Source organism: Neophocaena asiaeorientalis, unplaced genomic scaffold (genome assembly GCF_003031525.2).
Source record: "Neophocaena asiaeorientalis asiaeorientalis breed wild unplaced genomic scaffold, Neophocaena_asiaeorientalis_V1.1 scaffold39, whole genome shotgun sequence".
Lineage (NCBI taxonomy): Eukaryota > Metazoa > Chordata > Mammalia > Artiodactyla > Phocoenidae > Neophocaena > Neophocaena asiaeorientalis.
In genome coordinates, this window is record NW_020175670.1 from 4512099 (window position 1) to 4524718 (window position 12620).

The window sequence follows — 12620 nt, forward strand, 5'->3', positions numbered from 1 at the left end:
GGGTGGGTGGGAATCAGACAACTCCAATTTGAGAAGCGTTTTGCAAAACAACAGGTCTCAACTCTCGAAAGACAAAAATGAGAGGAGGACAAGGAAACTGTTCCAGACTAAAAGGGACCAAAGGCCAGGAAACGCAATGCACACTTCCTGATTGAGTCTGGATAAGGAGGAAGAAGCTTTAAAGGACAACTGAGGATATCTGAATATAAATTGTGTATTAGGTTGATAACACGTATCAACGTTAAATTTCCCAAATTTAACTGCAAAAATTGCTGTGATAACTGCACTGTGGTCACGTAGAAGAATACTGAAGTACTTATGGGTTAATGATCATGATGTAAGCAACTCTCAAATGGTTCAGCAAAATTAAGGGAAGAAAAAAAGAAAAAGTGTGCATATAAAGAGACGTTGCAAATGTCTGAAAAGAAAAAAGTCACTCGGCTCAGTTCACATACTTAGTGTTTAAAATTAGAGGACAATTATGCTTCTGGTACAAGCAGCAGACCTGCATCTTAAAAATAAAAAAGTTACAAAAGCATAGTGACATTTCTCTTCGTAAAACGACGAAAGGAAAAGAGAACGACCGCTCCCCTCTTTCTGCTTAAAAACGGGCACAACGGTTCTGGGCCAACACGCGTGTGCGGAACAAGGCGTGTGTCACGCCTCGACCTCAGGTGGCATCTTCAACCTTAGGAGACAGGACAGGGACCGAAGGGTGGGAAGAAGCAAGAAGGCCCAATCTCCGCGGCATACAGGTGGGCATGCAGGTGAGCGCCACCTGCTCCAGGCCGGCCTGGTGTCGCTTCAGAAACAGAAACCTGTAGCTCCCTCTAACGTCTTCGCTCACGATCGGCCCTCTCCCCACCCCCACCCGCACCAGTAATCCCAGTCCTGAAAGCAAGGAGCCTCTACAACGCCTCAGACCCGACTTCCAACACCTCCTGCTCCTTCCTAACTTGCAAGTCAAGCCACACCGCCCTGCCCGGTCACTTACCACTGCGCCCGCCCCTCGGGGGCCGTTCGGGGCCGTATCCGCCATGGGGGTCTCACACACGCGTCTGGGACGCTGCAATCGGAAAGGGAAAAGAGCGAAGGAAGGTCAGCGCCGGGTCCGCGACTCCGGGAACTGGCTTTCCTGCTCCCGGCGTGAGCTTCCGAGCCTCCTCAGAGCAAAGGACTCGCCGCTTCAGTGCAGCGGACTGTCCCACGGGTACCCGCAGCGGCCAGGAAATACCTGTCCGGCACCACCAAGAGCAAAGCTGGGTTTCTAGAAAGAGCGGAGAGAAGGCGGAGCTTCGGAACAAGGCCCTACAGTGCCGAGGTAAGGCCGCCGGCTCCAGGTTATTGCCGAACCCGGAAGTGCTCCTTTCACTTCCGTGGGGAAGAGGCGGTGACGCAGAGGGGAAACCCGCAGCGGTGCCCTGAGGCATGACGGGAAATGTCGTTTTTCTGGCTTCGGCTTCCCGTGTCGTGTACGCCAGTTGCTCTGTAAGCTAAGAAGCGGGGCTGGCCAGGCAGCTTTTGTCTCATCGTTACAGCTCAAAGATAGTCTTCCCTGCCCATGGCAAACCACGAAGGCTCTCTACTCCCTGATATAGAAGGCTCAGAAATGTCTTCTTTGCTGTTTTGTTCCAGGGGCTTGCAAGGCCCTGTGGTGCTACTTCTAACATTAGTTCTTTCAGCAAGCACTTCCTGAGGCCTGCTGTGTGACAGGCTCCATGCTTGGCAAGGAGGATAAAAAGATGGTTGTGACACAGACTGCGGGAGAGATAGGCAAGATGAAATCACGGCACACTGCTTGTGTCCTATGCAGAGAGGCCGAGTTAATCACAGGAGGCCCTAATCAGAGGAGTCTGGGAAGGGTTCCTGGAAAATCTAATTCTGGCCCTAGGTTCTGAGGTAGTTCAAGGAGAAGGTAGCTACATGGGGGAGGGTATTGCAGACGGCAACAGAAAGCGCGTGAAGCAACAGGACAGAGACCTTGTTCGGTATAACCACAATGAACATGCCAGTGGTGGCGGGGATGGGCGCGGGAGGCGTGTTTGTGTGTGTGTGTGTGTGTGTGTGTGTGTGTGTGTGTGTGTTCCGGGGAGGATGTGCATTGTGCAAGATCTGGGTTAGAGAGGCCAGCAGGTGTGCTAAAGAGAGGATCTGAACTTGACCCGAAATCCAGAGAACCATGGTACAATTTTAAGAAGTGTGACATTGTGAGAAATAAAAAGATCACTCTGGAAACAGGATAAGAGGATGATCAGAGAGGCAAATCAAAAGCCTGGTGCTTAATAGAGAGGCCATTGCATATATATAGCAGAGAAGTGATGGGATTCTGAACCAGGCAGTGTTATGGGGGAAGAGAAGAGGAAAGATGACTTGGAGAGGCCATCCAAGATTTGGTGACTGACTAGATATGGGTGTGCTGGAGAAGGAAGGTCATCTTTTTTTTTTTTTTTTTTTGTGGTACGCGGGCCTTTCACTGTTGTGGCCTCTCCCGTTGTGGAGCACAGGCTCCGGACGCGCAGGCTCAGCAGCCATGGCTCACGGGCCCAGCCGCTCCGTGGCATGTGGGATCTTCCCGGACCGGGGCACGAACCTGTGTCCCCTGCATCAGCAGGCGGACTCTCAACGACTGCGCCACCAGGGAAGCCCGGAAGGTCATCTTTTGAGACCTAGAGAAGAGCTGTAGAGAAGGAAGACTTAGAAGAGCAGGACATTGAGAATAAAATCTGAGGGGTTTGGGGGCAGGAAGCTGACTAGAGATATACAGGCAGCTGGTACCCCACTTGAAAACCATGACTCTGTAATACTCTGACTTCTCTTAGATGTGTAGATTTCCACCAGTAGCCATGAGTAGTTTAGGAGCTAGTCTGCTGTAGCTGACAAGTCAAATGGTGCCATCTTGAAATCAAAGTAGGGGCTTCCCGGGGCCTCCCAGGTGGCGCAGTGGTTAAGAATCCGCCTGCCAATGCAGAGAACATGGGTTCAAGCCCGGGTCCGGGAAGATCCCACATGCCACGGAGCTACTAAGCCCGTGTGCCACAATTACTGAGCCTGTGCTTTAGAGCCCGCGAGCCACAACTACTGAGCCTGCATGCCACAACTACTGAAGCCCGTGCGCCTAGAGCCCGTGCTCAGCAACAAGAGAAGCCACCGCAATGAGAAACCCACAGACCGCAACGAAGAGTAGCCCCTGCTCACCGCAACTAGAGAAAGCCCACACACAGCAGCAAAGACCCAACGCAGCCAAAGATAAATAAATATGTATATATATATATTTAAAAAAGAAACTACAGAAAACTTCTGTTTTTCTAAGGCCACTGCCCAAGTTCAAGTCCTCAGGATCTTCAGCCTGGATTACCCATCTAAGGTAAAATGCCACATCTTCTGCACTCCTCACATATCATTTACTCCATATTTTTATAGCACTTATTGAAACCGTTCACCTCTGATTGGGACTTGAACCCATGTGCCGGGACTCGAACCCAGCCTAAACCCAGAATGGGACTTGAACCCATAGACTTTTAATTAGAATCAGTCAACTCATGTCTGGACTTACTGAGGCTCAGGTTCTTTGTGTCTCAGCGCAGAAGGAATTCATCGAGAGGCAAAGTAATAGGCAAGAAGTAGCTTTATTAACATAGGACGTTTGTGAGAGATGCAAGCAGGTAGGCGAGGGAGCTTTGCCCCAAGGATTAAGTGGGCTACATTTTTATAATCAAAGGAAAGTGGAGGAGGGAGAAACGACCCCCTTCTTCCTCATTCTTCGAGTAGCCATCAGGTTTACATCAGCAGTTCCTCCTTCTTATGGAGCAGGAGAGTGTCTGACCCTATGAGGTCAAACTAGGACTGTCATAAGCGTTTATTCAAATCAGCAGAAGGGTGGTAACATTTTTATTTTACTTAATGACCTGGGGCATATCTCCTGCTTTATAGTTAAGCAAGCCTGCTTCATTCCATGACGTTTCTTTCTCTTCTTTTTTTAAAAATTTATTTTATTTATTTATTTTTGTCAGCATTGGGTCTTCGTTGCTGCGCATGGGCTTTCTCTAGCTGTGGCGAGCAGGGACATGTGGGATCTTCCTGGACCAGGGCTCAACCCTGTCCCCTGCATTGGCAGGTGGATTCTTAACCACTGCGCCACCAGGGAAGCCCCTGGTTTTTTTGTTATTGAGCTGCATGAGCTTCTTGTAAATTTTGGAGATTAATCCTTTGTCAGTTGCTTCATTTGCAAATATTTTCTCCCATTCTGAGGGTTGTCTTTTGGCCTTGTTTATGATTTCCTTTGCTGTGCAAAAGCTTTGAAGTTTCATTAGGTCCCACTTGTTTATTTTTGTTTTTATTTCCATTTCTCTAGGAAGTGGGTCAAAAAGGATCTTGCCTTGATTTATGTTATGGCAGGCGGATTCTTAACCACTGTGCCACCAGGGAAGTCCCCACAATGTTTCTTGAACGATTATTAACTTACAGTGGTCTCCCAAAGTTCCCTGGGTTTCCCTATCTGTAATCCCCTAGTGGGACTTCTACAACTACCTGTATAACTATCCTATTCCATCCCTATTGTTATCACTCTCTAACATTTCTTATAATTATTTGTGTACCTACCAGGAGTGCATGTGTATGTGTGTGTGTGTGTGTGTGTGTATGTGTGTGTCTCTAAGCTTGATCTGCCCTAACAAAACATCAGGCTGGGTGGCTTAAACAACAGAAATTTGTTTCTCACAGTTCTGGAAGCTGATAAGTCCGAGATCAAGGTGCTGGCAGGTAGGATTCATTCTGAGGCCTCTTCTCTTAACTGGTAAGTGGCTGCCCTTTCACTGTGTGCTCACATGACCTTCCAGGTGGGTGCATGTGTAAGGAGAGGGAGGGAGGGAGGGAGAGAGAGACGGAGAGAGAGGGAGATCTCTTCCTTTTTTAATAAAGCCACCCTGTCCCATCAAACTAGGGGTCCACCCTTATTACCTCACTTACCCTTAATTACCTCCTAAAAATCCTATCTCCAAATATAGTCACATTATGGGTTAGGGCTTCAACATATGAATTTTGGAGGGACACAGTTCAGTCCATATATATGTTTTACTGATTTAAAGGATCCTCTTATTATAAAAATACTAAAATATAAGTGTCTTCTATTGTAAATTCCATATAGCCAATTGATTCTCACAGAATACTGTAGATTTTTGCTGAACTCTTGTAGACATAGCAACATATGGTTGCAATTATGAACCAGTGTAGTTCCATGAACGTTGCTTGATATTTTTTTAAGCAGTAAGATGAAAGTGACATATATTGAAACTTTACTCTTTCAAAAATAATGTGATCAGCTTCTTTGCTGACTTGAATAATAGTTTCTGAATATTGGAAGACTGCTTACTCAGTTTTTTAATGCTATTCACAATGTAACAGCTACAGACATAACACATTTTTAAGTTTAATCTATATTATTAACATTATCTTCATCACTTTTAAGTCTAGACTATCAACAAAACAATAAATCAACCCCTGATTTATGGTGTTTGCTGATATTTCCATGGTGTAAATGCTCCCACCATGATCAATTTCAAACTGTCAACATAATGTCACTGAACGTGTAGTTGGGAAGAGACGAACATTACACCCCATTATATAATATTTCCATTGTGTAGATACTATAGAAATAAATAAAATATCTAACATTGATAATGGTATACAATATAGTGCTGTAGTAAAAATAATTAGGAACTGAGTTTTGAATAGTATCTATTTTTAATATAACTTATTGTAAATGTATACAGTTAAAAATTTTAATAGCAGCTGTGCATAGAAGCCAGCTCACCAGTTCTTAAGAACTTGACAGTCAGCTTTTGCAAGCCAGTATGAGCTGGGTCCTACATACCACTATGTATCTTTGTTTATGACATTCCCTCAGCCCTTTCCTCCCATTTCCTTTAGGTATTAGAATTTTCCTTAGTTAAAAAAAAAATTGAATCTTTTCCATGGAGCAACATGGCAGTTAAACCTTAATCAAGAGATTAAATTTAGCACCATGAATGTAGTGGGTTATCTTGACACTGTCTCCTGATGTGACATAATATTCACAACATTTTCTAAAGAAATTCTTGACAGATTATCTACTCCAAATCAAATACAGCCCATCTAGACCTAACTTTTAGTTTACAGAAAATGTAAAGAGAGTAACAAGTTAAACAACACCATGAGACAAAAATCAAAATGAAGTACCTTCTACAGAATAACTGGCCTGAACCCTTCAAAGAGTAAGTATCAGGAAGCAACCTAAATGTCCATCAACAGAGGAATGGATAAAGAAGATGTGGTACATATGTACAATGAAATATTACTCAGCCATGAAAAAGAACAAAATAATGCCATTTGCAGCAACATGGATAGACCTAGAGATTGTCATACTGAGTGAAGTAAGTCAGACAGAGAAAGACAAATATCATATGATATCACTTATATGTGGAATCTAAAAAAATGGTACAAATGAACTTATTTACAAAACAGAAATAGAGTCACAGATGTAGAAAACAAAGTTATGGTTACCAGAGGGGAAAGTGTGGGAGGGATAAATTGGGATTGACATATACAGACTACTATAAATAAAATAGATAACTGTAAGGACCTACTGTATAGCACAGGGAGGTCTACTCAATACTCTGTAATGGCCTATATGGGAAAAGAATCTAAAAAAGAGTACATATATGTATAATGTGTAACTGATTCACTTTGCTGTACAGCAGAAACTAACACAACATTTATATTCCAATAAAACTTTTTTAAAAAGTAAGTATCATTATAAAAGGTGGGAGAGTTATTCCAAATTAAAAGCATGTACAAAGTCATAATAGCTAAGTGCGTGGTTTGATTGTCTAGATTCTAGATTGGGAACTAGCAATAAAAGAAATTTGGGGACAATTATATACACTTGATTATGGAATGGATATTAGATGACATTATGTGATTATTGTTAATTATTTTTGAGGGATGTGTGATTTACAGGTAAAGTTTCTGGATGTCTGCAACTTGTATTCAAAAGTTTCAGAAAAAAAAAACTAGGTAGATGGATGGACAGATAGAACAAAAGCAAATGTAGCAAAATGTTAACAATTGTTCAGTCAAGGTGGAAGATATGAGTATTCATTCTTATTCTCTGATTTCATCTCTGTGTTCAGATTTTCCATATTAAAAAGTTTAGAAGGGACTTTCCTGGTTGCACAGTGGTTAAGAGTCCACCCGCCAATGCCGGGGACATGGGTTTGAGTCCTGGTCCCTGAAGATCCCACATGCCGCAGAGCAACTGAGCCGGTGCACCATGACTGCTGAGCCTACACGCCACAACTACTGAGGCCTGTGTGACTAGAGCCCATGCTCTGCAACGGAAGGGGCCACCACAATGGGAGGCCCGTGCACTGCAGCGAAGAGTGGCCCCCGCTTGCAGCAACTGGAGAAGGTGTGCGCAATGACGAGGACCAAAAAAAAAAAAAAAAAAAAAAAAAAAGTTTAGAAGAGAACAGAAGGTATTTTGTTATAGCAATATAATGACTTCTGAGTTTTAATATGCCAAAAATCATACAGTAATTTATTATCAGGTATTGTATATAACGATCAATCAACTGACAACTCAATTTGGTCCTCCACTGGTATTGAAAACAAGTAATTGAAAGTGAACAGCAGCAGAATATGCCACTTTGCTATAAGGGTTATTTTAAGCTGAAGGAAATTGAGAAGCAGCAGGTACAAGCTCTCTGCCCTCTCCTCCATTTGCCTAAAAACAGAACATAAATTTGTAAAGTTCTTCCCCCTCCTCTCTCTACCAGGAAGGACAAAAGTTACCCTTACCAGCCCAGACATGGCACCAAAGCAATCTATTGTACATAACAAACTTTACTAACTAACCCTTATTTTCCATTAGTTCCCGTATATATTTGCCTTCCCACAATTTGCCACCCTAGAAACTCAAAAGTCCTTTTCCTTTATTTTGTCACTTCTCTTGTTGACATGCTGTATAAGCCCAAGTTCTAACCACCCCTTTGAGTTACTCCCATGTGTATGAATCATGTTAAGAAACTTCAGTTTGCTTTTCTTGTTACTCTTTTTTGTCAGTCTAATTTATAGGACCCCAGCCAATGAAACTAGGAAGGGTAGAGGGAAAAGATTTGTTTCCTCCCATGCAAAAGTCACCCAGATTGCAAAAGGATTTGTTTACATGGTTACTGAGTCAAATTTTTTCTCAGTATCTAACCTGATATTTTAAATTGTCCCTTTGTGCTCTAGAAAATTTGACAGCTACTGAGACTCAGAAGATTGAGTAAGATGCCTTTCAAAATGTGAAAAGGAGGTCAGAAAGAACCAGTGTGACAAGTTCTTAGAAAGATAACTTTTAGGAAAACTGACAAGTTCTTAGAAAGATAACTTTTAGGAAAACAAGTACATGGAAATTATGGTTTGGTCCATTCCATTAAAACTATCAGTGCCAGTATACCTTTTAGAAAACCTTTTTGTACTCTCAGGGGTACATGTGTCACAGAAGTTAATCATTTGCCATATTTATATTGTTTCTTTTTTTATAAAACAATACATATACAGTTGAAACCCATCCCCATTCCATTATCCTAACTATCCAGAGCTACCTCTTCACTGAACTTTCTGTTCATGTTTTTATAGTTGTCTTGCATATGTATTTATTACCTAGGTACATGGAGAATAAAATACAGTACAGTTTTGTATCCTTCTACACTTTTAATAGATGGTACCATACTTCATGTATCCTCTTGGAAACCTACTTTTTTTCAGTCAACATTTTGCTTAAGATGTATCCACGTTAGTCCACCTAGACTTAGTTTACTTATTCTAGTGATAATTACTATATCCTACAGTATTTATGAATTACGAAAATTAATCTCAGTGATGAACATTTAGTTTTTCCCCTTTAAAAATCAATTCTGGGGGCTTACCTGGTGGCGCAGTGGTTGAGGGTCCGCCTGCCGATACAGGGGACACGGGTTCGTGCCACGGTCCAGGAAGATCCCACATGCCGTGGAGCGGCTGCGCACGTGAGCCATGGCCTCTGAGCCTGCGCGTCCGGAGCCTGTGCTCCGCACAACAGTGAGAGTCCCGCGTACCGCAAAAAAAAAAAATTTAGATAAACGCTCAGGCAAAACTGTTCACTGCAGAATTGATTTTCTTTTTTTTTTTTTTGCGGTACGCGGGACTCTCACTGTTGTGACCTCTCCCGTTGTGGAGTACAGGCTCCGGACGCGCAGGCTCAGTGGCCATGGCTCACGGACCCAGCCGCTCCATGGCATGTGGGATCTTCCCGGACCGGGGCACGAACCCGTGTTCCCTGCATCGGCAGGCGGACTCTCAACCACTGCGCCACCAGGGAAGCCCTAGAGTAAATATTTGAAGTGGAATGGGTAAGCCATAGGGTATCTTCAACCTTGCATATAAAAATAATTGCAAATTTACTCCTCTGAGTGGTTGTACTTAGTGTATGAGAATATCCCTAATCCCTGCCAACACTTGTTATTTTTAGTTCTCACCAGTCTTATGTGTATGAAATGGCATATCATTGTTTTAATTTGCATTTTCCTAAGTAGCAATGAGGTTGAGCATCTTTTCACAGCTTTATTGGCCATTTAGGTTTTCTCTTCTTTTGCCTCTCTTTCTATTGTGTTGTTTGTCTTTTATTATTATTATCCATTATTATTTGTTGGAGTTTTAAAAATTTATGTTTAAATGTTAAAATTATGTTTTGATACTAGTCCTTTGTTATGAGTTGAAAATTTTCCTTTCCCTTTCAAAGCTGAATCAAAATACTAAGTGAATACATGGGGGATGGATGGAGGAACAATCTGTCCCACAACCTTAGACCCCACGCTGAACTAGAAACTGCCAGGCCTGGCTCCATGAAGCTGCTAAATTAAGATAAATGAAAAGGGGGCACAAGCAAGGTTGCTTTCCAAATCTTGCTGATTTATGAAAGATGATATTCCCCATCAAAACTCTTTTTAATAGTTTGACTTTGTTTTCCTGACTGAATCAACTTAATCATATTATTCTAACAATTGAGTTATTTTGATTTCATTCTCTTTGCCTCTTCTGCATTCTCAGATGTGCTGAAAATACACTAAAAAGGACCACAGATCTACATCTACATGTACAGACTACAATGGAGGTTCTAGAAAGATTTCAAAGAAGAAATAATTTCTTTTGAATGGATAAAAATAAGGGGATAGCTACCATTCTTACAAATGGTGCTCACTTTTAGTGACAGATTTTCTTTTTCTATTGTCTTTCCCTGGAGCTTAAGTCTCTCAAAGTCAGACTGTATTTTCTCCATTTCTGTGTCATTCCCCCAGACTTCAAACAAAACTATAGATGCTGATATGGATCCCAGGACAGTGTTTCAGGAAATTTAGGGACAGCATAAAATATACTGAGGTCATAGTGGGAGAAGTTGAAACCACTTTGCCAAGACATTTGGTTTTGTAAGAGCTTTCGCTGTTAATGTTGACTATTGAATGCCATGACATCTATCATTTCTCTTCTGTAGGAAGTATTGTGAATAGTTTTGTGATTTGTGTTATGTTTAATGTATGAATGATATTTAACCCCCTTCTTTGTTTTTTAACACTTGGAATTTGTCTTTTTTTTCCCTAGTGTATTTCTTTACTTTCTTCTTCCATCCATCTGTTTGGTAGTGTTAATTAAATAAGGAGACCATTAGACCAAGGTGGTTCTAATACCTTATCAGCCTACTAAGCAAACCAAAACCTAAGCCTGTTCATACCTCAAGGTTAAGAAATCAAAACCTAAGGACAACCAATTGCAAACAGCCAACTAAGCTTTTCCAAATAAGGCAAACATTTAAGCTGTTTCCTTGCTTTGCTTCTGCCCTTCTTCTATAAAAGTCTTTCCCCTGGTTCCTGTCAGTGGAGCTTGTAAGTACTTCTGGTTTGGCAGTGCTGGATTAGAATTGAGTTTTGCTGAAATAAACTCTTAACATTTTTAATATACCTCAGTTTATCTTTTAACAGTACTGAGATAACTTCCCAAATCTACATGATCATCTTAGTCAGGACTCTCTTGATTGCAAGTTACAGAAATTAGACCCAAATGGACTTAAGCGGGAAAAGGTACAAAATATTGATAATTGGCTACTTTGAAGAGCCCAGAGTTAAACGATCTTGTAACAGACATGACTGGGCCTAAGAGTACAAATGATGTCAAAGGAATCTGTGTTCTGGTTTCTGCTTACATCTGAGTTGACTTCATTGTCAAGCTGATCCTCCCTTAACTCCAATTCATATTCCACCAGGTTAGCAAGACCAGCCCATAGAAAGTGCTTCTTGCCTGGTACTTTCAAATAATGGTCCAAGCTTGATTCTCAGTGGGTCAAGTCTGGTCCTATAAATTCTTAAACCAATCAGTGAGACAGAAGGGCCAGGCTTGGGTCATTCACCCACATTTGTTTAAATGGAGTAGTGAGAGGAATATGTGTGGCATCAGCCTCATCTGAAACTCTGTGTTGCTATGAAAAGAATGAGGTATGCATGCCAGGAAAGCAAAAACAATATAATTCCACTTCAATCATCATTTTTTTAGCTCATGCTTTTTATATTTTTGCTTTTTTTTTCAGTGCCTGTCAATCAGTTTCTACTTGATAAGAGTTTCCATAGGATGAGAGTCAAGTTCTAAGTTTTACCCAGCTTATTTTAATTGAAAGAAAGAAAATTCTGCTGTAACACAAACCCTGTAGCTGAAGCAGTTGGCTACCAAGAGGCCATTACTCCATTTGGCTAGAAATTGGCTGATGGAGCAAGAATTGATTCAGAGTTATTGATGATTTGGCTCTTCCCAGTTTTCAAGGGGAATTCTACTGAACCATCAAGTCATCAATTTGCTCACTTCTGCTTCCATCAGTGATTAATGATCCTGTGGTTGGATAGAGCATTTTTGCAATTGCTAAGTGCTGAGTCACTCACCTCATTAGGAATACATTCCTACTTTTATTTGCTGCCCCAAAGTAAGCTCCATAAGCTCTGCAGTTATAGTGTGAGGTCTTAATTTGTGTGTGTGTGTGTGTGTGTGTGTGTGTGTGTGTGTGTGTGTTGGGCTCGCCTGGATAATCCAGGATACTCTCTCTGTACTAAGGTCAGCTGATTAGCCATCTTAATTCTATCTGCAAACTTAATTCCCCTTCGCCATGTAACCTAACATATTTACAGGTTCTAAGGATGAGAACGTGGACATCTTGGAGGTAGGGGGAGGCAAGGACTATTCTGCCTTTAACATCCTCAGACATGTAAAAAATTCTGCCTGGATGGAGGTGCGATTGACTTCCCTACCCACCCACTCCTGTAGAAAAATCCAGTTTTGCTTCCATTTGTAAATTCATTCAACATTTCTTTACTCCATAGAAATTTGACTTCTCCTTTGAAGTTTTAAGAAACTTCCCAGTTCTCTCATCACTTAATGAGCTACAGAAAATCTTTGACATATGTTTGACATAAAATCTTTGACATAATTTCTTATTTTATAAATATTATACATTTATAATATGTCATCGTTTTACCTTGTTTTGAAAATATATCAGACACTTACTAGAGATAGAAATTTTATAT

At 41.6% G+C, this 12620-nt stretch overlaps 1 protein-coding gene across 1 annotated transcript in view; it reads right to left on the bottom strand.

Moving 5' to 3' along the window:
• TMEM33 (transmembrane protein 33) overlaps positions 1-1352 on the bottom strand; it is a 20700-nt gene extending 19348 nt beyond the window's left edge. Inside the window, exons 1-2 of the mRNA XM_024731693.1 lie at positions 1235-1352; positions 995-1066 (exon numbers count right to left, since the gene is read on the bottom strand). Of these exons, the coding sequence (XP_024587461.1) occupies positions 995-1039 (45 nt within the window). The 5' untranslated portion in view covers positions 1040-1066; positions 1235-1352. The remainder of the gene's footprint in view (positions 1-994; positions 1067-1234) is intronic.
• Positions 1353-12620: the final 11268 nt, after the last annotated feature.